Genomic DNA, 25,258 nt, shown 5'->3' on the forward strand with positions numbered 1-25,258 from the left:
TAATATGAGCGATCTTCCGTTCTTCAGTATTTTGTCAGTAATTAAAATTATGTCTCGCGATTATATCAAATGATTCGACAGTTAATTGAATGTATAACCATAAATTACATTTGCGAGTCGACGTAATGCTCGCGGCTTTAGTTGTAGGTGTACATGATAGGCTTCAGCGCTGCCAGCTGAGGGGAAACCATCGCAAGCATTCTCAGCGCACAAAAGCGTTTCAGTGCACGTCCTACTTGTAAAGCTCTACAGCAGGGCGATTTTGCGCGTTCCCGTGACTCTCGCCATAGAAAACAAAGCTGAGCGTCTTCCATAACAGCTAGGGGTGCAGACTTGAGGAATATCCGAATTTATCCTGGATACATCAAGTTGAATATGGATTTACAGTGGGTGTAGCATTGTTGGAGACCGAGCCTTCTCGGCTGGGGTGACGGCAGGACGTTAGCGAAACCGACGAAAATAACATCAGTGTTTTTTTTCTCGGGGTGCTTTGTCTTGTCCACCTAACGATAGCAAACCACCATTCCCGTTTCAATTGCAAGATATTCAGCTAGTGATTACTAGCTGTTGCCGGGATGTATCATCATGTTGTCACCTAAAAGTAACTGCTAGGACGTCGGATTGTGAAGGATAAGCAGAAAACCTCTCCGAGGTCCTGACGGGTTGTCACCGGGACCTGAATCTGTGTTAGCCACAGTCGCGGAACCCACTGTTTTCGGCGATATGGCGGAGCAGGGCTACTCATCTTGGTGAGTGCGCACAGGCATCTCGCCACCGATTAGTAGTAGCTACCTTACGTTAGCTGTTGCTACTGCCAAGCCTGATTGATATAGGTCACTAAACCAATGAATTACATTTCTGACAATTCACATTAATACTTGGCTCTTCACGCCTACGCACCAAGATGCGTTTATCACCGTATAGAGAGCTAAATATGTTTCATCCAAATATATTTTCCTGCAGTTCTCATATTGCTAACAGCTAACTTGAGCTGGCTCGTTTGCTAGCAGCGGCTAATCAGCTCCACCAGCTGATGCTGTGCTAACACTATGTAGCTTCTATTCCAGTGGGTGCTATTGTGAGCGAGTGCTAAAGAGCTAGCTGCCAAACGGTTTGCTAAGCTCATTGGGTTAGCCAGCCAGAGAATGACTCATTTGCTCATATTATCTGCGCTTGCTTTCTGAAAATTGTAATTTTTCACAAAAAAGTACAACGTTGCATGACAGTGTCAAACAGATTGGTGGACGTTGGCTGTGTCAACAAGTTAGCGTTAGCTGAGTAGATGGCTAGCATTCGTCGTCGATCCGCTGCACACAATAACAAAGGTTCTGCCGGAGAGCTAAGCTAGCTAACTGGCATCGCAGTCATGTCCCAAAATGCCAGTTCCAGGGCGAGCTTGGCATTGTGTCACGACAGGTTGTCACAAATTGTATTTACAGATTTGTGAAGTGTATACATTTGAACACAGGTCAGCGTTGTAGCTGAATTTTAGTGCTTGCTGAAGAATGGATTAAACGAAGCCAGACAGAGATGATGTGATCACTGAAATGCGTTGTCCCCATGAATGAAAATGACCTGACTTTTGTTGAGGCCTAGCTAATTATTGTAGGCTAAGTTATACTTGTTTGATCCCAGCAACTCCTGTGACTTTTTGTTATCACCATTGTTAGAACAACATCCTCTTTCGTATGAATACTCCAAATCAATGACTCTCAAAGAGCAGACTAGGTTAATTGAACGGTTGAGGTTCATAGAAATGTTGTGTATTGATCTTATGGGTTTGTCTAACTCCTATTTAATGTCATAATTTGGTGTGATTTTTCTTGAAATTCCAGTCTCTTCACATAGATGTTACAACTTTTATCAGTTTGATATCAGTAAACTGAAGCATTTCCTTCTATTAGGGTAATTGTAAACACTCTGGCATTTTTTATTTTGTCAATATGGCTTTGTGTCCTTGTAGTTTTCATAAACCTTCTGCAATAAAGCTGCACAGTTGGGGAAACTGCTTACAGGAAGAAAAGCCCAACCACTGCAGAAATACCACTTTGATGTATGATTAAGCCAAAGATTTCTCATCAACACAGACAGTTTACATTTCTGAACTGTTTATTCGTCATCTCGATCATCGTCACCATGACCGGCATTCTGTAAGGTTGGGGGTAAACTGTTGCTAATATCCATTTTTACCATTAATATTAAGCATGTAGGAAACAGTCATAGTTTTGACAGAGTTTTGCTTTACCATTTAATTTGTTGTGTTCGATTTTAGGACCTTGTACTTTCTGAGAGGTGTGTTGTCTATGGTGCTTGCTTGAAAACAGCTACCAGGTACACCCTGACAAAAATGTCAAGTTTTAAATGTAATGTTGAGACTGAAACTAGTGAATTTGTTTATTGTCAATACCAGGTGATAAAAATTGTGTTTTTACATATTTTGTTTGTTCGGGATTGTGTCTCTGGGCTCTGCCTAAATTCTTAAAGTTGATTTAATAATAATTTGGTCAGTTTATTGTCTTTTCATTGCAAAAGTTTGCATGGAGTGCTTCTTTACAGTTATGGATTGTGACAGATATTTTTTGATGACCTGAGGACAAAGACAAACAATACAGTCTGGCACATTAACGCCTATAGAGTAATGTTGAAGAAGTGAAGTAGTAGTAGTGTAGACGGATGTCATTCGTTTTTTTATCGCATTTTTTTGAGGGGAGTCTCGCCAGTAGCTTTTGCTGGGCTTTGCTGGACAGATTGCATTAACTCCTGGTGGTGGCAGCATGTGTTGATCTATATCCAAACAGTACATCCAGATACAGATCAAATGTTAATGTCAGGTGAAAATTATGTCTAATATACAAGGTATTTTGACTTGTTAAAAGCACAAAGGCAAACACAAAGGAAAATAACTAGCCTTCATCAATGAGAAAAAAGAGAGAAACACACACTCCAGCAGCTTCAAAATGGTCTTACAGTATAAACATGTTACACACCTTCAACCTTTTTTACCTCACTTTTGTTAAGACCACAAGCATGTTTCTTAAAATGTTGGAGCTTTCCTTCAAAATCACCCAACCTCTGCTAGAGAAACAGATCCTGTCTGAGTGGGGCTAGAGTGTGTTCTTACTTGTGTTAATGTGCAAGCTAAGCAGAAAAACATTGTTCAGGACAGGGACCATCTATTGTGCTAGAAATGGCCTAAATGTCACTTGAAGAACTTCTAAAAAGAATTATTGGCGCAGATGGCAAAAGAACTGAAGCTAAGTCAAGTTTGTATGTTCATGCTGGCAAAAGCTTTGCTTTGAAACCAAACTGCTAAATCACATATGCTCTTACTCCTGCAGTGTGCAAAGACTCAGACAGCCAATCTGCTCAAATTATGGCCCAGTCTTTTTACACTTCACAGCAATATACAATCATCTGCAATTTTATGACTGCCACATGACTGGTTGCTTTTCTTGCATGTCCTTTAATTTGGAATCTGTTTCTGGTGAGATATTAAATTGTGAGTGAGTATTTGCATTTAAGATGAATTACATCGTTATCATGGCCGTCTGTATGATAAAGTGTAGGAGAAGTTTAAATGCTGAATTTCTGTATTTATGGTTGAGTTGGTTCAGTGAACTTTGCCATTACCACTTAACTTTTAAGATTAATTTTTTTTCTTTTTTTAAAATGCTAAGAGTAATATTAGGGCGTTACAAAGGACGGCCTGCCATTATTCTTCCTCTGATGGCTCTTTGAAAACTGGTTCTGGAACTGCTGCATCTAGAACCCCACGTTTGTGGCCACGTAAAATTTTAACTTGCATACTCCCAAAAATGGTCGCAAGACATTGCTACCAGCTCCATGTTGGAGGAGTTGTTTCCAAAAATTGGCGTGACTACAGCAGTGTGGATGCGGTTTGGTTAGAAAAGATCAGATGTGCAACAAACCACGATAGTATGTAAGAGGTGCATGAAGACTGCAAGAGCAAAAGGGGGCAATGCAACAAACACCTGGTTGAGTATGAGGAAAGCCAAAGATCTCTTGAGGAGAGTTCAGCAGCTATTGTGATTTCTAATCCAAGCAGACAAACTTCATGATCTCAGAACAGCATTGCAGACTCAGGTTGTACTCCGTATTTTGTCGTATCGTCTGCCATCATGATATTATTATTCTTGGTTCTGTTGGAACTATGGGTGGGAGATGTGGCCCTAAAATGAAATCACTTCTTCATTTTGTCCTGTTTTTTGCTACCTCTGTTAAATACCCACCACACGATCCGATGCTTAAAGGTGCAACGAGAATCACAGCAGTCCGTTGATTGGTCAGCGAGAATAAGAGCAACCAGAGTCGTCTCATCATGTGTGCACTGATGTAGGATTTCCCAGCTCTCCTGTTTTTGTAAGATTTTTTGGGGCTTTTTGCCGCTATTTGATAGGGCAGCTGGATGGAGACAGGAAAAGGGGAAAAGACAGGAACTGACATGCAGCAAAGGGCTCTGGGCTGGAATTGAACCTGAACGGCAGTGGTAAGGACACAGCCTTAATGCATGAGGTGGGAGCTCTACCAGGTGAGCTATTGGGGGAGTCCCTCTCTCTTGTAGTTTTCAGCAGGCTTATGTCTTGCTGTCTGCAGCGTTTTCTCACTCAAAGTTTGTCTCCTTGTTGTAAATAAATAGCCACATACCAAGAAGAAAGAACACGAAACATTCGGTGTCCTCCATTGTGTTCTTGCTGTAAGTGTAGTAACTCTGTGCCTAATGTGTGTGCGTGGGGAATGTGTGGATGAGCGAGGGTCAGGAAAGTGATGATGAATGTGTGCAGAGCAGAGGAAAAGGTTAGCAGTAAGTTGTCACTCAGGCAATAAATGTACAGTGTAGGTTACAAAATGTCAGTCAAATGCTGCAGCCTCTCAAGACCAAGAGAAGTCTGTTGTTTCCCACCTGCTGGAAGAGTGAAGGGTACTGCCCCCCGCCTAAATTTAAGGGTACTGTCTGTGGTGAAAATGCAAAACAGATCTTGGTTTAGGTACGTGTGTGTGTGTATGTATATGAGTTTCAAGGGCGATTTATTGAAAGTGTCTAGTGCACACGCGGCTTTAGTCTCTTTCAGTGTTCAGCAGGAGAGTAGCAAGTAGACTAACTCGTGACTACATCACGCCTGGAGCCACTGAACGCAGCCCTGTGCTGTCATTACCTTGAAAGCAGAAATACAAAGCCCACAACAGTTGTGTCTTACCTTTCACGCAATAATGAGCAGTTCTGCCCTCCGAGCATTAAAAAAACAACAACCATACATTCACCAATAAAACCATTATATTAAGCCACCACATGCATAAGTAATACAATAGTTGTATTAGTAGTGTTTGACCAAAGCGGGTCTTTGGAAGACACAAACCTCTGATGACAATGTGTGCTCAGACATTTGGTTTGGATGCTGTGGTCGGCGGCATTTGCACGTTCTGTTCTGCACAATTAGTTTTATAACTGCTATATTGCTGTCTGAATAAATTGCTAATGAGTAAACCACAGCAAATCCTGTTAAGCCTTGTGGTAGCAAACTGGCTAATGTACAGTTTTGAAGGTGTCTTGTTTGATGCCATTTTCAAAAGCCTTCACAGCAGCAGGTAGCTTTGCAGCTGGTTTGGTTCCTATCATCGGTAGATGGCTTTATGTGACTGTTGTGCTCTATTTGTCAAGGGACTTGCTTTCTCCTAGTTTCGCTTCCTCATTTTCGGTTTTGCAGCTTGTCAAAAAGCTCATGCTGTGTCAGTCAGAACTTTTCAACCATCACATTTTAGGTGAAATTGTGAAAGTACTGCTTCCTGAAGAGCACACAGTCACGGTGATAGTCACACATGGCCGTATTAGGTAAGAGCAGCCCACAGTTGTCATAAGTATTTGATTTTACTTAAATGTCAAATGCCAGGCTTCTTTGTGTTTGTATGTAGACAACATTAATCAGTCACTGCACTTATCTGTGCCATCTTATGGAAGATTTTAATATGTCTGCTTATTAGAAGAGGAGAAGAAATTCATTAACCATTATATTTTGCCATTATTTGCAATCACATGGAGACCAAATGTAGGCATGGTAAAATATCGCCCTTCATTCCGTAATTTCATTCATACTGTAGCTATTGTGTCAGGTGCCTTTGCTTTGGTTTAGCGTCTTAGTGGAATGCTTTCTATATTACCTTTGGGGCTGGTTGTAAGAGTGCACCGACCCAATTTCCCAGTAAGTTTTAGAATATAATTGAGAAAGATGGATTGTTCTGATGTGGAGAAAGAGGGAGATGGTAGCCATTACGGCCATGTCAGCAATTGAAGGTAAATATGATTTGATGCCTTGTGGGCATGATCTTGTGGTTAGAATACACCTTTGTTTTCTCAGTGGCGCTGTAATAGAGTGATACTTGAAGTCATGCACGCTGCAAAATTTGCCCCATTTGTCCAAACTAAATACTTACTTTGGGTATGTAAGCATGCCTTCTTACTGGAGCTGATTAAATTTACGTCATGCGAATTCGTGCAGGTAGATCGATGCAAATAGTACAGATTATGAATTAGTTTTAATATGGAAATGTCACTTGGAAGCTCTTAAACACAAGTAAAGTTGAAGTCGGCTCAGAGACATCACCTTGCCTTCATGACCTCTCACTCTTGGTTTAGTTAGATAAAAATGAGACCAAAAGTGTGTGTGTGGGGGGGGGGGGGGGGGGGGGGATCATATAGTTAAACCACTTTGCCCACACTGTGTGCCATGAATCTCCAGTGTGAACGCTGCAGAAACCACATCGAAGGAAATGAAAGTCTACTTGGCGATATTTACGGTTTCCTACACATGCTTTAGGCAGGTCTTCTGGCTGACCATAGTTTAAAAAATTAAGTTGTTTTGTCATGTCATGTCAAAAATAATGATCAATGATCAATAGAGAGGCTTCACTTGATACGTAACTTGCATGATAATTTTTTCATCAACCATTTGAAAAATTGAGTACTAATGTTTCACAGTTAATTCAGTAGATTTATAGAGGATTGATTTCTAAGTGTTGCAATCCATGTGGGCAGAAAATCTTTTGATCAGTTCAGTAAGACAAAGTGATCCCTGTTTTTCAGTGTCACAAGCAAAAACTGAGCACATAACCATATTTGACATATATATCGACAACAGATCAGCAGATTTTCCTTTACGTTTTTCTCTCAACAAATCAGCCCTGTAGTAGTAGGAGTGGCAGTAGGAGGAGGACGAGGGCGAGGGCGAGGAGGTTTAGAGAGAATTATATTTGGATTTTTTTTTCTCCCACTCGGAAATTAGTGGATCATGGTGCTCCCTGCCATTAGTCGTCACTGTTATTACCTCAGACTACATTCTGATAACGTGGTGTCCAGCCCCATCTGTGGTGCCACCTGCTGTAATATATAACCAACAATTTTTTGAGTGTGTAGAAAATTGTTGTCACGCTGATTTTATAAGTGTTTGTCATAAAATCCAATCTTAAACATACCCTGTAATATTACTGTCAATTAAAAGAAATATGTCATCATGGCATGACATGAACAAATTAAAGGGGGGGGGGGCTAAAAAGGATCCCTCCTAAAGAAACATGGTTATTAAGATCTAATCCCAAAATCCTATTATATAAACTATACACATTATAATCTGATTCAAGCTTGGCCTTTCTAAACACTGACCAATCAGCTAATCATTCACACAACTCACGAAGTAGGTGATGTTCTGCACATTTAAAATAATCCTGTTTGCTTAATTAACAGTAATATCCAGTGTCAAAGGGTCTTTGCAGTCATTTGCAGTGAGGCTCTCAGGTACATCAAAGGGCAGAAATGAGAGCAAGCGCCGTCTCTGTTAAATACAGTATGATATAAGTATATGGACACAACAAATGCTGCTGTATTCTCAGCTAAGAGCAGCGAAGAGCACACATTGGTCGGCTTGAATCTGACGGATTACTGAAGCACCTGTTGCTTGTGTCCTGAACAGAAGATTTAAGATTAGCCTTCAGCATTGAAAAGCCTAAATAGTTTTTAAGTTGGGGAGACGGCTGTCTGATGCATCTGGAGTTTTAAGGCCAATACTTCAATTTATTGTGTTCCTTTGCTGTGACAAGATTATCAGAGTGATTAGATCTGGACCTTAAATGTTTTAACAGGTGTACAAATCAGTCTTTTCCCTGAAATGTTCTTTAAACGTGGCGCTGCAGGGCAATCCGTGTGACTCTGAGCTGAGGCGTGGGCCATGTAATTATAATATCACGGCTAAGGACCTCACATGCGTCCTCAGTGTCAATCTTTTCTGCCCATTTGTGTGTTGATCGCTTATCATTGCTCATTCAAACCATAAAAAAAAATCCACAGAAGGGTGTAAACACACACCGGAGCAGCAGTGCAGGGGAGGTGTACTAATTTTCACAGAGGCAAAAAGGTCACCGTTGATCACAAGTGACGTTCTTGTTCCTCAAGGATGTAACCTACTACATCCATAATTGGATGAGAGAGTGGAGGTAATTCCCAATTGAAGGTCCGGCTGCAACTCCACCCAGTGGTTATTCTAAACTGGAGATCATAGTAAAGTTAATATGTATGCTCAGAGGTCACATTTTTCATTTTGAGCAATGTGTCTGCATGTGTATTTTGAGCAAGCCATTTGTGCACAATCTTACATATCCACGCCTCACAGGGGCAGCATTTGCAAAAGTCCCCATTGTGGCCCGGTGACCTGGCCCGTTAGTGGTCAAGTCATGCATGCAACTGGCTTGATGGAGGACGGTTTTGGAATTGTGTTATTGAAAACCTAGTCTGTCAGCGAACAAGGGCGTCTTATGGCACTTTGGGCTGCCATCCAGCCCTCAACAGTCCGGGATTGTATTTTGTTTTTAAATGTTCCATTCATCTATCTCACCCATGTTCTACGGGCTTCTGTGCGCAGAATTCAGACGAAGCAGTTCGATACCAGAATATGAATTAGGTCTGATTAAACTCGCTGTCTATGTGCTTGCTATGTTGACAGCGAGGCAGTGACATCATTTGGTGTCTGTGTGGAGAAGAACAAGGTCAGTTTCCTTAATCACTGTCTTAATGCTTGAGGCCAAGACTTTTAACCTGTTCAGGGAAACCTTGGCTTGAATAGGGTGTCGTGTTTGGATCGGATATATTGTTAGACGCTTATTATGACCTACATCTTGGGTCAAGTAGACCAGGTCCCATTGTAATTTGTTGTGTTAGTAAAGATGATGCCTGCTGAGTGTGTTTTTCAGTCCTTTAGAAGAGGCCTGTGTTGGACAAACAAGACTGGGGCAAAGCTCCTTGATGCAGTATTGTCCCGGTGTCCTGTTTCCACAGTGAACTACATGTTAACCCTCCTCTCCTAGACACCCTGTAGTCATTCCCCTGCTGCTGAATGAATGAAAGAGACAGGGGATACTTGCCCCCCCACCCCCCAGCGTCACAATGAAAACTGTGAATTCCTGTGTCACACGCGCAGCAGAATGAAAAATGATTTGGAGCGCTGTGTCTTTTTATGCAAGGGCTGTTCTCCGTGTCAGTGCTTGGAAGAAAACTAGTAATGCAGCCCAACGATGCTGAACTGAAACAGCATTCACCGCATGCCAGCAGAAAAGAGGCTGATTTTAGCTGCAGGGCCTGATATTTGGACACAGAAATGGTACCTTCTTAATGATCTCGTTAGCTTGTACTATCCAAATGAATTAACCTTTCTGACCAAACCAAAACTCATGAGCCCTGTTCTTATTAATGTAATTTAAAGAGATATGTGAGTGATTATTGCAAAATTTTACACTTTAATTTTTCCCTGCATTGCCACCAGGAACTGAAATGCAGCCTGCATGATGTAGTGTGTTGCAGAGGAAAAACCATTTATATTCCCTGTATGCAGCTTCACTCATGGAAGGACTGAGTTGCTGGCTACTGTTGTAGTGGAGTGGGAGACATTTTTGCCTTCAAAAAGATGACCCAGAGTGCAGTAGTTGGCAAACATAGCAGAGACAGAAACTATTACAGATTACAGTATTATGGCCGTTACAAATGTTGATTTTTTTATTTTGGAGAATTATATATACTATATATACATGTAGTGTAACAAATACCCTGTTAGGTGTCAATTAGTTGGTGTTTGCAGGGGTCAGCATGTCACTATTGTTTCCTTTGACTAATGTGGTTTTCCTGTGTGCAGCATCTGTCATGAAAACTCACAAGACTTGCGCCATTTTGCACCCTCTGCATGTGGGGCCTGATGAAATTCTTTTTCTGATTCCTTTTTATTTTTTGCCAAATTTGTGTTTTCCGTTCATCAGAAGCAGTGTCTAATCATGTGGTGGTGGTGGTATTTAATGAATATCAATGCGTTGGATGTAACACAGCATTGCACTATTTCCTTATGAAATGAATCTCCTGCAGAGCAGCCTGCGTATGCGCCTCGAACACACTGGGTAAACGTATCTGACGGAGGCTACTCTCACGTTTGGGCAGCACTCCTCCTTGTTTACAATACTTGACCAGAAACAGATGAAGCTTCTTCATTTTCTCCAACAGAATATCTGACTCACGCACACATACAGCCACAAAGTCTTCGACGAGCTTGCGCCTCGCGTCTGCCGAAGTGTTTCCACTTCTGAGAGTTTGTTGGAGGGATGAACTCTTGCTAGCGTGCTGCCTCTCCCTCTCTCAGAGGACCCCTTTGGTGTGTGCGTGTGCGCGTGTGTGTGCGTGTGCGCGCGTGTGTGTGTGCGTGCGTGCGTGTAGTGCTGTGTCTTGTTACCTATTGGCCAACATATTCATAGATGTCAGTATATCTGCACTGACTGAATGTTGTGTCTCTGAAATGTGACGCATTGCATTGTGGGTTAGTCAGCACATGTAGTGTACATGCCTTTGGTTTTTTTATTTCATTGTGGGAAGTTTTTAGGGTGCTGTAGTGAATTTGGACACCAATAAAATGGAGAATGGTTTATCGGGACGATTTCAGACACAGCCCATTATTGTGTTCATGCGACTGTAAACGGTATCATTTTATTCACTTGGTTGAATAGAGCTAATAAGCCTGGCAAATAGTTATGTTCATAGCTAATAGATTTCAGTCCTCGGTGTATTGGTGCCTTTTAAGGCAGATACAATCTGAGCTACAATACAGACTAAGAGCAGCTTTAGTGCCTCTGCACTGGTGGAGTAGTGATGATGATGACATTGTTGGGGGTTTCTGTTTTTTTTTTTTAACTCCAGCCTGCATTCATGGCCAGAGAGTTTGACAGGAGACAGATAGGTCAGGACCGGGGTCAAATCTGCACCTCTCAGCTGAAGGCAGACACTTCACAATGCCAGCCTTGTCTTTGCCCCAGAAAAAGGCCTGCATTATGAGGTTGCATGTCAAGTCTGCCCCCAGATCATTGATATGGGAACAATTTGGTGCTTAGACGGAGCATCAGTCTGCACACTAGAAGTCTGATTACACACACTGAAAAAAACAAAACAGTGGGATGACTTTATGCTGAAATTTTAGGATTAGTCAGATGCGTAATCTTATAAGGCTCTTGTTTCAGAGAGCCCAGAAAATCTGTTTGTTTGCCTGATTCACAGACATATACAAAGAAATATCTGGATAAGTAATGTTTTTAAGCTATTTCCATTCTTCATCAAGAAAGTACAGAACTGAAATGCCAACCATCTTTAGTCTGAAGTGTATACTCTTAAACAGCAACCCTTAGCTGAGGACTAACATTATGATGTCCTTCAGCAGCTATTTTGTCTAGTCTGTCTCAAAAAACACAAGAACAGGCACAGATTGCGCTGGGAAGATGTAGGTCAAGAGGTATTTAGATTTTTACAGGGAAGTCTTTTTTGCTGTGTTACTCCAGTAATTTCAGTAAGAGCTGCAGATTACTTGCAGTAAACCCAGACTGGTATGCTGTATTTTGTAAACTCATGTTTGGTATAGAGAACACCATGGTTTGTACTTGAGCTGAATGAATTTGGCCATACCACGTTTCTTTCCTTCACAGACAGCTTCCAGTGTGCCTAGAACTGTATGCATCACATTTGCCTTATTGATTTTTATAATTGATCGCTTGTTTTTTTTCCCCCCTCCAGTTCTTTACACGCAGCCAAATTTGCAATTCTTATTTTGCTATTGAATTGTTTCACTTTCCAGTCTTCGCTGCTTTCTTGTTTGTAATTATGAGGTCTACTAGATCTCAGGGGAACAGAAAATGTTCAGCTCTGTGCAGAACAGCAGCAGGTTTTGGTAGCATGCAGTATTAGTGTGCTGTGTGGTGATTGGAAATGTTTTCAGATTGTATTAGATGCTCACTTAAAAGGATTGTAAATTCTTCTCCTCATAATTTTGACTGCAGTAATAATAGTCTTAAATTGAACTGTGCAAACACAGCTCCCCCATGTATATGCATAATGCACAGGTTATTTGGCCAGTGTATAAAATAGACGACCCAGTTAGTGACCATTTGTTATACACACACTATAGTTACATACTTCCTGATATAAACTTTGCTCCACCCCACATATCAGTTGCAGTTGCTTGTCTTCTTTGGATGGAGAAATATGATGAGCTGCAGAGATTCAAAACAGTGGTGATAAAATTGCTACAAAGTGTCAAAGTGCAGCATCTGAAATGATTGACTGACTGAAATTGCACTGGCACAGCACTCTTTCCCACTGCATGGTGGTATAAAAAAATGCAGAGAGAACTGTCCAAGCATGATCTATTCTAATTTCAAACTGATGGTTTGTACGTCTGAATTGATTATAGAGTAGAATCTGGTAGGAAAACCACCTTTATTCTAAGAGAAAGAGATATGTGTGCAATTTAGCTCAGTTAAACAAATCCAAGGGTAGAATTTTCTAGTAAAAGTAGATGTGGCTAGAACCAGGTCTATTCTGACTCTCTGTCTATATTCCCCAGTTACTGACTTACTTTGTTTTGGGCTATGGTTGCTGGTATGCATTAGACTGGTAGAATTTTGGGTGCATTTGTTGGAAATAATACAGAAATGTGCAGTTGGATAATCATACAACAGTGTTCTGTAGCTAAACTAAATAGTCTGTCCTTTGGCTAAAACCCTCACTGTCACGCTTGGAAAAGCATCACGCAGGGTAAAATGGCTGAGGGACAGATTTTTTTTTTTTCCCCTTTCAGAAGTGATCAGAGAGGCTTATTAAACACTAAATTACACACTGAAAAAAAAATGTAATTGATCTGACGGATAACAGAAAGTCTCAGCACCATCAGATGGGGTTTGAACTCAAACAACAAATGTGTTTTCACTCACCTTAGCTTGTAATGAATCTGGTCAAAAATAAAACCGGGCAAAAATAAAAACGCGTGTGTTTTTTTTGAGGGGGGAAAAATAGCAGCATGCAGTGTGTAAGAGATTCCAGTTAGGACCAGCAAAAGGAGGAAGCAGCAGAGTCTTTTCACAGTTTCATTTGTGTATTTTAAGGTTGATTTACTTTCCTGCTGCTCGTGTGATGTTGAGTGCAGTGACAACTTGTGCTTAGTAGAAAAGTAAACAGTACAAGTTGTTACGGTTAATCAATGTAACGTCAGTATGAGGGCAGTTGGTGTGAAAACATTTTTCTTTTTGTGCAGCAGCAAAAACATATTTTTTGATTGGTTTCATGTTTCTTTTCCTCTCTCCCTCCTCTTCAGGGCATACTCCCTAGTTGACTCCAGCCAGGTGTCCACCTTCCTCATCTCCATCCTTCTCATCGTCTATGGCAGCTTCAGGTGAGTGTCACTAAATGAATAATCACTTCAGCTGTCAGAAGGTTAGTGGACAGTGACTTGCAGAGTAGGGCCATGTTATGACCAACATCTCATATCATGATACATGACACAATATAGCACATTTTCTGTAAGTTCAATGAATAAATAGTCTGTATAAAATGACCACATCAAGAAACATATTTCCTGTTGCATTTTGAATGATATACTAGACAAATATAGAGGTTAATATGTTCTCCGTTTATTTAGAACCTTGGTGTAAATTTTCAATCAAGCGTGCAACAAAATCTGAAATATTAATGTATAAAATATAAAGAGGTAAAATGAAAACACCTTCTATCGATGCTATATATAATCATATCGCCATACCGTTCCCACCATGGGCGCTATTCCTTCAGTTGTATTTACACACTGTCGTTCCCAGCCTATGCTACACGGCAAGCAAGTGGATGTGTTCATCATGGAGCGCAGCTGTATCGACGCAATAACAGTCATGGTTACGGATGAGTCCTCCTCCTGTGGCTGCACACTCTGCACAGGCGCCTAAACCAAACAGCATTCCCTGTAATTAAGAATGCGTCTGACACGGACAGATGCTGTACATCGGTGAAAGGGTGACTTGATTCGGTGGACACTGCCCAGAGTTCCTATTCGAAAACGGCTTTAGCATGTCTGCCATGTATTCGGGACAGGCTGCACAATGTAGCAATCCAGTTGTCTCGCAAGGTCACGTGATTCTTACCATGTTCTCATGTGATGTTGGAACGTGGTTCAGGGTTCAGTCTAATGAAAATGTGCATCTTCCGTTTAATGTGAATAAGAACACTTGTTGCGGCAGCATTGGGGGCTTGCACAGGTCAAGTACCTGGTGAAGAGTAGGCTCTTCACCAGGTGATTTTGGTGCATTTTGTACATCAGAAGAATCTATGGCCCTGCCACCTAATGGTGTTTTGATTGATTTAGTTGCATCATGATACTGACCAAAACAAATTTGTTTTAGAGGAGTCTTATGATCACTGGCTTTGTAGAGTTTGATTCTCAGGCTCAGTTGAGAGGCGGGTATGTTTTCCTCATCCATCTGTTATTGGCTTAACAAATGCTGAATCAATGAAGTGTCCATCTCTTAGATAAATTATGTCTGCATGAATATGTGGGCTATTGATGCAAGCTGTCTTATCTACCATCCAAAGAGAAAGAGGTGGAGAGGACAGTGCCAATATGATGATCACTCCATGATAGAGAGCAATTAGGATGGCAAGACAAAAACACGTCAGACAAAAAGTGGTTGTGCCATTGTTGTCATTGGGTGGATCGTAGTTATTTGGAAGTCACGACTGATCAGATCGAGTTGCACTGAGCTCGTTCTAACCCGGGACTGTTGCCGTCAGAAGATAAAATCAATTACAGTTAATGCTTTCCCGCCTGCTTTAAAGCCTATTTTCAGTTTGTGCAGACAAAACACTGCGACATATCGCAAATGTGGACAAGTTTGTGCACCAACAAAATGTGACAAAAGTGTGATGGAAAGAGATTCAGATCATGTGACATAAACGACACTCCCTCTGGTTCTAGCACCACCAGCTGTTTGTCTCAGTGTGCCCACTCCCCAACAAACATTCACAACACAGTAGTGGGTGGAAACATGCAGAAATGTGCGTTTTCTTTTGCTAATTGTCTGGAAATTCTGTTAAAATGTGTCCTATATTTGAATTGAATGTGACTGTATGCAGTGAAAGGATCCTACTCTTTACAATCTAAATGAGATGTTTCCACCATAGCAGACATTTTGACTTGTCATTGTAGGACAGCAGTGTCACTAATAATCAGTAATTTTAGTGTTTCCACCTGTGCTTTTGTTCCTGACATGTCCTCTAGTCCTGTATGAACTACACAGGGAAATTATATTTTGATAGATATATCTGATTTTTATAACAATTTTAATCATTGTGCTCTCATCTGTAAATGTCAGATGTGTGCAAAAAGGAAATGGAAATATTTTGGGTTGTGGGTTGATGCGAGACATTTTTGCAGGTTTCGTTGTCGCACCACAGTTCAGATTAATTTCACAGACTTCCTACTGTCTTCAAAGTTAAGACAGCAATTCAACAGTTCAGCCAGACTTTTCACACTAAGTCAATAATGTGAAAGAAAGGATGATGTTTGGCTTTTTTTCCCCCGAGTTTTTCATCTTCCATCAGATAAGAGCCATCACTTTTAAGCAGGAACCATAGTCTCTCATTCATTCACCAGAGAATAAGCCTGTTTTTTAAGTCTCCTCCACAGCCCTTCATCTCATATCAACAGTTTACATGCTTTTGAGATTCTGATTATTGATGCCCAAGTCCAACACACTCTCCTGCTCTCTGCTCTTCCCTCTCTGTCTTTCCCTCCATCCTGCAGGTCATTAAACATGGATTGTGAGAACCAGGAGAAGGATAAAGATGGTAACCCCACGACAACGGGGGCTTTCAATAACAGCAACACAAATAACAGTCAGTGTTATATGAGTTAGTAAAATATTCAGTCAAAATATTTTCTTAAATTTGCAGCGAATCACTCATCAGTTTTTGTGTTTTGAAATCCTTCTCACATGGCTGTTTGTATTGTTTTGCAGGTATTCAGACTATAGACTCCACACAGGCCCTGTTCCTACCAATAGGAGCCTCTGTATCTCTGCTAGTCATGTTCTTCTTCTTTGACTCGGTACAGGTGGTCTTCACCATCTGCACTGCAGGTAAGTGCCACTTTTCACCGTAACACAAAAACTCCACAGCTGTAGAATTACTCTAATAAGGCTTTGGCATTTGTGTTCAGTAGTAACGCACCGGGGAAGGGCTCTTACTTGCGTTGATTATTGAAACTGTGAAGACCATTAACTGCACCATTAAGCTGACAGAAAATGAGTGGAACATGCAGTCGAGGTATATTAGGCCTTTGGTCTCACTGCTGCGCTTTGTTCTTTCCTCAGTTCTTGCAACAATCGCATTTGCATTCCTCTTGTTGCCAATGTGCCAGTATCTGACCAGACCCTGCTCCCCACAAAACAAGTAAGGAAACCATGTGGCTTTTTTGTGTCTTTGAATCATGTCTGTTGTTGCTCCTCAGACTGCTCTGTGCTGTTTTGCATTTATAACACTAAACTGAGATTCAGCACATCAGCTTCTTCAAGGTTGAAAGTGAAACCGTCTGCGAGGCTTAATACCACTGGGAGCGTGAACAAATATATGTTGTTAAATGCGTGAACTAGCCCTTTAACATGCATCCTTTCACTTACAAACACACAGATAATTTGTAACAGGCTCTGGGCTCAGGTGTCTGGACATCTCGGGCAATAATAAAGCACATCAACAACACTGCAGTCTGTCTTGCAAAGTGGGGTCGGTGCCACTCCAGTCCAGAAGGAGGTGGTAATGCTTCTGCTGTTTGGTAACCGAATAAAAAATCCAGAAGAAGAATAGCTTCTGCACTTGGGCTGTTCAGTATGAAAAAGTATACAAAAAACCCACTCTGATAAAATATATCAGCCTGTAAATGTTTCCCTGTAAGCAGCACATTATCTTCTGAATATTGATTTAGACAGAGTCTCTCATTTGTCTCATTGCAGGATTTCCTTTGGCTGCTGTGGGCGTTTCACTCTGGCTGAGCTCCTGTCCTTCTCCCTCTCCGTCATGTTGGTGCTCATCTGGGTGCTGACTGGACACTGGCTCCTCATGGACGGTGCGTGTCTCTGTCATGATTCCTGTGTGTGGCGTGCATGCGGCCGGTTTTCCATTCACCAGAATTCATCACACATCGAGAAGTTTTTGTTGTAGTTCCGCCGCAGGCTGTGCACCACAAGGATCTCTTAATTGTTGAAATAGCCAGTTATTAGAAAACGAATTGAAGTGTGTCAGATAAAGGTGAGAGTCTGGACAAAATTCACCTTTCATCATCTCCAGGGGAAAAGGAAATTTGACTCATACAATAAGACATTTTAGCAACACTATTTTCAGGCTCTTACTGCAGAATACAGGATGTGCTCATATTAGTCAACTGTGATGTAAAAAATAACTGGCTTTCAAGCAAAGTCATCTCGATCAAAATTGCTATTCTAGTGCAACAAAGCAGAGAGAAGTGTGGGTGTGCGCCCCTCTTTTGTTTGACCCAGTTGACCTCAGTAATTTGAAACATATTACTGGCAGTCTTCATCAGAAATGTGAATCATCCCTGTGACAAATGGCAACACTTCATCATCAAAAATAAACACACTAAAAGCACGAATGAAACTGTTTGAATTTTGAAATAATTGTAAAATCAACATGTATCTTAAAGAGTTTCAACACAAGATGGACATTCTTACTTTGTGTCCCTGCACTGGAACCAGTGAAGTAATGTTACAGTGCCCCTCTGGGTCCCTGTCACTATTGCACCTGGTAAGAATAATGCAATAGTACATACGCTACTTTTAGCATGGGCAGCACAGCCTTTATAAGAAACATATACATTTATTGAGACAAATCTTAAACGCATGAAACACCTGCCATGCTCCGCACCATTTTGTGTCTTATCAGGTCATACCTCATGCACCCAAAAGCGAATTAGGACACGAGCAGAGAAATTTCATCAGAATAGTCTGACTAATTAATTAGGCCCGTGTGCTCAGTAATTAATGTTTGTTAAGTAAACTTCCATAAATCATTTCCCACGTTGCTATTTCAGCTCATTCCCGTGAATCTGTTTTTAACTATCTTGTCTTTTTCCCTCCTCACAGCTCTAGCCATGGGCTTGTGTGTCGCCATGATAGCCTTTGTGCGGCTTCCCAGTCTTAAGGTGTCCTGCCTCCTGCTGTCAGGACTGCTCATTTATGACGTGTTCTGGGTAAGATGCGCACCCATCCATAACTCCACCTCCATCACAGGCACTAAAAATGAGATCCAGCAAATAGGCTGTGTACGCAAGGACGCACTCGTTTAAAATATTATCCCACTGTCAGACTTTATACAAAATAGTACTTATTCAGCCTGTGAAAGCCCTTTTATTGTTTTCTAAACATGCACGAGCAAACACCTCCTTTCCAGATGGATTATTTGCTTAGGAAGTGATGCATTTTGCATTTTGCAGCAGTTTATTGGAAGGAAGTGAGTTGTTGCTGAGAGCTACCTGCACACACAGAAATGAACCAGATAAATTGCTGCAAAGGACAGCAGTCGTCTCCATGAGCCAAAACTAGGATGAACACCACTGTTTCCTCTGAGAAACGAAAAACGTTTATATCCAGTTTATATCCTTTTTCCGTCCCTGGTAGATTTAGGTGAGATTTATTAGCAATATCTGGCATTGTCCCTACTTTGGATCTGCTTCTGCACTGAGCAAGAAATACAGCTTTAGTGTCACCAAAGTCAAGGTGAAGCAGTATCTCCTGGATGCTGACTTTAACATAAGAGTGGGTTAGTGAGTGGTATGTTTTTCTTTAAGTTGTTTGATGAACTGCAGTATTTTCCATAATTTTTAATTAAACCACAGAACGTCAGTTTAGATCTGAGGGTGGTGCAGCTCAGGGGGATTGTAGGAGCACCTGGCGGCGTTAGATATATTGTCTGTTTCATTCAGACAATAAGTATGTTTCTTCTTGGAAAGGATTAAAGATGAGTACTGCAGGAAACTACCAGTGTCACAGAGAAATGTGGCATATAACATTAAAGCAGAGCAGAATGTTCTGCACACACGTACCAGGCAAATTCAAACAGAACCAGTGATATCTGACACTGCACAGCGAACTGCTTCTGGTGATGTTCTACCAGTGAGCACATTGTCCGAAATTGCTCTCATCTTGAGCATACTGGGCATCTGGAAACCTGCCAGCACATTACTGACTACAGTGTTATTTCCCCCATGACGCTGACCATTTATGTTCGCAATACATGACTTGGATGAATGAATCCCTACCTGTACTCGCTTTGAGTTGTTTAAAGCAGCGATTGAGTCTAATTGGACATAAATCAAGTATACATGCAATATAACAATTTGCAAGTTGCAGCAGCAGATTTGGTGATTTATAGTCAAGAGCTAAAACCATCAATAGGAAATAAATTGATGATCATTCTGATGATAAATTAACCAAGTCATTCAATTTCCCACCAGCTCCAGCTATTCAAAAATACAGATTTTCTTGCTTGTCTTAGAAAAATAAATTGAATGTTTTTGTGACAGTTGGTCAGATGAAATATAACCCTGATTCAAAAAAAAAGCTTTGACGCTGTGCAGAACATAAAAAAAAGACAGAATGCAACCATTTGCAAACAAACTGCGTTTAATTAGCTGTGTTTTTACAGCGTGTCCCTGAGTCCATGTAGTAACATCCTTTGTCTAATCATGTGTTCACAAAGTCACTTTTAATAACTTAAGTCATAAGACATCACTGGACTAAAGTGGACTTTGTCGCTGCCTTTTCTCCTCCAGGTGTTCTTCTCAGCCTACATCTTCAATAGTAATGTGATGGTCAAAGTTGCCACCCAACCTGCTGAAAATCCCATAGATGTTCTGTCCAGGAAGCTCCACTTGGGGCCGGGGATGGGCCGCGATGTCCCCCGTCTCTCCTTACCTGGCAAACTGGTCTTTCCCAGGTTAGACTGATGGAGCCACGGGGTGGAGGCTGCTGATCAGCTCCTGCTCTCTGTGTGCTTGTGCTAACTTCATCACTCTGTCTGTTGTCTGGAATGTAGTCGTTAGCTATGCTGTTGCCATGGCTCTTGAAGCGAGAGTGTTTGTTGGTCTGACTGTCCAAAATCGGTCATGAAGTTTGATTCAGACATTTCTGGACTGCAGAGGAATGAAACAATTTGGTGATCCCCTGACTTTTCCTCTAGTTCCACAAACAGGCCAAAAATTCCACTTTCTCCATCTAAATTCCTCTAAGGGTTGAAACTAGTTTGTAAGATGTGCTGCAGAGTCATAGAGAGCGGGGAGACTATGGAGTACACTGGCCTTAATACTTAGGCTGAACCTACACCTGAACAGACAGCGTACAGCATGAACTGAGTCTTGAAAACCTTTTCAATTTATGGAGTAGCATTCGTTTTTCTGTTGGCACCGTCAGGCCTCACCAGCAATAAGTATTTAAAAATACCAAAGTTGTTTCTCCATTTTTCATCTATCCAGCAATGTTTTCTTCTGCTGTGATCAACATTATATGTCACATTCCAGGATGATTTGCGTACACAAACAAGTAATGAAATACAGATGGTGCACATCTGTCGTATGCGACTCGGCAGGGCGCTCGCTTTTGTGGTGTTTCCGTATTCCACCGTTCCCAAACGTATTTCTTCTTCTTTCCCATCTGTGCAGTTCCACAGGAAGTCATTTCTCCATGCTGGGAATAGGAGACATCGTAATGCCGGGGCTGCTGTTATGCTTTGTCCTGCGCTATGACAACTACAAGAAGCAAGCAAACGGGGAGGTCCCGGGGCCCGGTAACATGTCCGGACGCATGCAGCGCGTCTCCTATTTCCACTGCACTCTCATCGGATACTTTGTGGGTAAGCAAGCAATCGATGGACGGATGGATGGAAAAGGTCAAGGGTTTTACTGTTGTTTGGAGGTGATAGTATTAGTCGCCTGGATTTTCTTCCAAGGGTTTTTGAGGATTCTTTTAAAAATGCATTATGTGATTGACGATGCGACTGTGTCTTCAGGTCTGCTGACTGCCACCGTGGCCTCCAGGATCCATCGTGCTGCTCAGCCCGCTCTGCTCTACCTGGTGCCCTTCACCCTGCTGCCTCTGCTCACGATGGCCTACCTGAAGGTACACTGACGGGATGACACAACAGGCGCTTAAGAGATGAAAGTTCAGGCAGTTTTTGCAGAATGCAGCAGCTTGAGTTTTATAGTGTAAAGGGCATCTTCTGCTCTTCGTCTGCGTTTCTGCAGAGAAAAATATTACAGCTGGAAAGTGCAGCTGGTCTTATTGACTGAAATTATGAACCGTTGTTTTATTAACGGTGACACATCTTGTTGAAGTGCATTAATTTTTCCCTACTCTTGTGAAAATTGTGGAATTCAAGGTTAACAGAACGCCTCTGCTATAAATGTTCTAACTGCAGCAGAGAAGTGGCTCATACTCCAGTGTTTGATTACTTTCCTGATCTCACAACTTTTTCTTTTATTTTTAGATCAGGCAGTAGTTGTCATGTTGGTCATCAATGACCTTTTGTCAGATCAATGATTGTTGTGGCAATTTTAGAAAGCTAAGAACGAAGCTTGGGGCAAGTAGAATGAAAGAACATGCGCACAGGAGTCTGTTATTTTTACCGCAGTAAAAAGTGGCACAAAAGTCTTCTTGGCTGATGTTGGAGAAGATGTATCGGGAAACATTTGATTCAAAACTCGTGACTCGTGTCCAAACTGGTGTCTGTGGTCCACAGGGGGATTTGCGGCGCATGTGGTCCGAGCCCTTCCACGCCAAGACCAGCAGCTCCCGCTTCCTGGAGGTATGATGCACCCTCGGATAAGCGACCAGTCTGGGGAGGACTGCGGATCCTTTACCTTAATTAGAGGGAAGGAGAGAGGGCGCACTCACAGTGAGGCCATGTTGTCATCACTTGTTCATGCTTTCCGCCAATCTTCTGTGAAAACCCTCAGAAGGACACCAGTGTGTGGATCACAACGCCCCAACACGACTCATCTTTGGTCCCTACATCCCCCCGCGGTTCATCTCCGCTTCCTCTTTTCTGTTTATTTCCTCTTCATTACAGCACATCCTGCCTATGCTGTTTTTGTTCTGCCCCCTCCCTCTCTTTTTTCCTTTTCCCCTCGTCTATAGTTGGTCTCATTTGCCACTTCCCTCTCATGGCCCGCTCCATTCATCAGGCCTCTTCTCTCGCTGCGTTTTTCTTCTTTCTCTCGCGTCTTTAATTTTCTCTGCAACTCTGTTTGTCGCCGACTCAGATGAACTCGAGGGCCAGGCCTCCCCCGTTTTTGTGGACTTAGGGTTGTGAGACATGGCTGGGGTTTATATATATTTTTTTAGCATTGTCGTGGTCGTTATTATTATTAATATTATTGTTATGGAACGATTTAAACAAACAGAAGAAGCGGAGTGTTACAGTGGCACAGGATGGTGCTCGGGAGCAGCGACGCAGTAAAGGAGAACAGTCTCCCCCCTCCATCCGTCTCCCCCCTCCCCCCCCGCTTTCTTCATCTGTCCCATCATCCCACCTCAATGGCTTCTTCTCTGACACTCCCCTGCGAGCCTCACCCTCCTCCTCTCTGTTCATCTGCTGTCCCCACCCTCACAGATAACTATGTATTTTATTTAGAAAAGTTTTATTCTTGGCATATACAGAAATGATGCATTATAAATTGTTAAGCTGCCCCCAGCGTTCGAGGGGCCGCTTCTATTTGTATATATGTGTATTTGCGGTATCTTGAGTTTGTATTTGTGTTCGGGAGCATGTTGAATAGGGTGGGAAACTGACGCCAGCCAACAGCTGAATTTTGGTCAATTTTGGCTGCCCGTCGAGTCAAGCCGACTGGTGAGCGTCCATCATTTAGAGGTTGTTTTCTAAAATTTGTTGCCTTGTGTAATAGAAACATAGCTGATGGATTTTTTTTTTTTTGTGGGGGGAACATCTGCATCGGTGGCTGGTTGATGAAAGTTAGTTTCCTGCTCTAGTGTTAAAGTGTGTGTGTGTGTGTGTGTGAGTGAGTGCTTGTGTGTGAGAGAGCGAAACAGACAAGTGAATGGTTGTTTTACTTGGTTTTAATTTGAAATCATAAACCTGTTAAAAAAAAGTGACAATAGTCAGGTTTCCATTGAGCTGTGTGTGCCACAAACACATGACATGTCTAATGGAAACAGTTTGTGTCTAACTTGTAAAAACTTACAGCAAACAGAGGGTGGGTTTTCTTTTCATCAGCCTCTGCAAACAGGTGGAAATGTAAACAGTGTTTTTTTTTTCAAATAAATGAATGTTGAATTAATTTTAAGGTATGCGATGTTACTTCTCATCATGAGGCCACATCTTTTTGTCTGTCATCATTTCGCTCTCGCGCATCCTAGATTTACACGCGTGTATGACCGTGGAAACACTAAAAGAAACTAACTTCGGCTTTCACAAGTGTGTAAATGTCTGAGCATGAAGACGTCCGGTCCGTTTTTCTACATTCTGACAAACGAGCAGTCAGCGGAGCAGCACAACAACAGCACATCTCATGTGAACTTTGTAAATGTCAGTGTTTGACCTCAGTCGATGAAGACCTGACTATTGTGAGGGTTTGGACTCCTGGAGATAAGGGTCGGTGGGACGCACTGTGGTTAGATTCATATGTAGTGTGTGTGTGCGTGTATGCGTGTGTGTGCGTGTGTTTAAAATAACATGATGAAGTCTGTTTGGACCTAGGGAGGGGAGAAAATCAGTCATGCCCTTCAGAAACTGAAAATGGAAATTAGAACTCAAATCTAACCCATAGGATGTTTTGCTGTCACCTTTTGGTCCTTGACGGTCTTACAGTCTTTTTTTTTCCTTCCACTTTTTTGTGGTGCTTGTCAGTTAATATCTAATGTATACTGGAAACCGTGTGAGTGAGTTGGAGAGACGTGCGAACGACGCAGTTTGCTGGCTTTTTGTTCTGTTTTTTTACTTTTTTTATGCTATCTGGCCGTGCATGTTAAGTGTACAGTGTATCATTTCTCAGACTGCATTAACAGGGCTACTGCAGTTTTGAGTCTCTGCTGGCCGACACCGAGGCACTGGACCTAACGAGCTCGCCTGCGCAGGGCAGCAGTGGGTGGGACAAAGACTGCAGGTCAGAAAGACTGCGATTGGTCAGCTCTGACTGATACTATGACCTGAACGCTGTCGGGTTGGGACGTCCGATCTGCCGCTCAGTGCGGTCGTCTAAACTTGGACATCATGAGACCACAAACCCCCTTTCACCTCTTCATGGACATGCAAGAAAATATCTAGATTTATATACATATATATATATACATATATGTGTGTATATATACATACATAAATAATTGATGACGATCATGGTGATGACAACAGACAAGTTTTTTTTATAGAAAATGGATTTCTTTTTACCCCCTTTGTTTTTTTGTTTTTCCCCCTTAGTGCTTTAGTTTTTTTTATTTTTCTTTCCACCCCTTCTCCGCTCCAGCAGAGGACTCCAGCTCTGTTGGTGCATTGATATTACCGCTGAATGGATTCTGTATAGAAAAATGGTGAATAAATAAATTAAGAACTGTGTAGTGAAACATGAATCCTGAAGCGCTTGATCTAAAACACTTTGTCTCCTTTTAACCCCTCCCTCTGCCCTCTCCCCTTCTTTCCCTCCTCGTTCAGGATTCTGCTGTAAATAAACATGACTCTAACTGTAGCTCCAGTTTGTCCTTTTCTTTGGGTCGCCTGTTTATTAAAGACTGACTTCTGTCTGGTCAGGAGGTCCTTCTGAATTCCCTTTAATACTGTTAATCACTCCAAAAAAAAAGCACAGAGGCAATTTCAAGCTTTGGGTTTTACATGAAAACC

The 25,258-nt window shown here is 41.8% G+C and overlaps 1 protein-coding gene across 1 annotated transcript; it reads left to right on the forward strand.

The window, feature by feature from the left end:
* Positions 1-268: 268 nt before the first annotated feature.
* On the forward strand, positions 269-25,098 carry sppl3 (signal peptide peptidase 3). Its single transcript, XM_041960107.1, has 11 exons — positions 269-749; positions 13,674-13,751; positions 16,149-16,240; positions 16,363-16,482; positions 16,717-16,795; positions 17,353-17,465; positions 18,499-18,605; positions 20,187-20,350; positions 21,072-21,262; positions 21,419-21,528; positions 22,148-25,098. The coding sequence occupies exons 1-11, from the start codon at positions 724-726 to the stop codon at positions 22,217-22,219; spliced, it is 1,152 nt and encodes a 383-aa protein (XP_041816041.1). The 5' UTR covers positions 269-723; the 3' UTR covers positions 22,220-25,098.
* The last annotated feature ends 160 nt before the right edge of the window (positions 25,099-25,258 follow it).

Source organism: Chelmon rostratus, chromosome 19 (assembly GCF_017976325.1).
Source record: "Chelmon rostratus isolate fCheRos1 chromosome 19, fCheRos1.pri, whole genome shotgun sequence".
Taxonomy (NCBI): domain Eukaryota; kingdom Metazoa; phylum Chordata; class Actinopteri; order Chaetodontiformes; family Chaetodontidae; genus Chelmon; species Chelmon rostratus.

Bases quoted from the DNA above. Each gene is read 5' to 3' on its own strand.
- sppl3 (XM_041960107.1), top strand. From the start codon at position 724: ATGGCGGAGCAGGGCTACTCATCTTG. The intron at 750-13,673 runs GTGAGTGCGCAC...CCTCCTCTTCAG, and splicing joins GAGCAGGGCTACTCATCTTG to GGCATACTCCCTAGTTGACT. The intron at 16,241-16,362 runs GTCAGTGTTATA...ATTGTTTTGCAG, and splicing joins TAACAGCAACACAAATAACA to GTATTCAGACTATAGACTCC.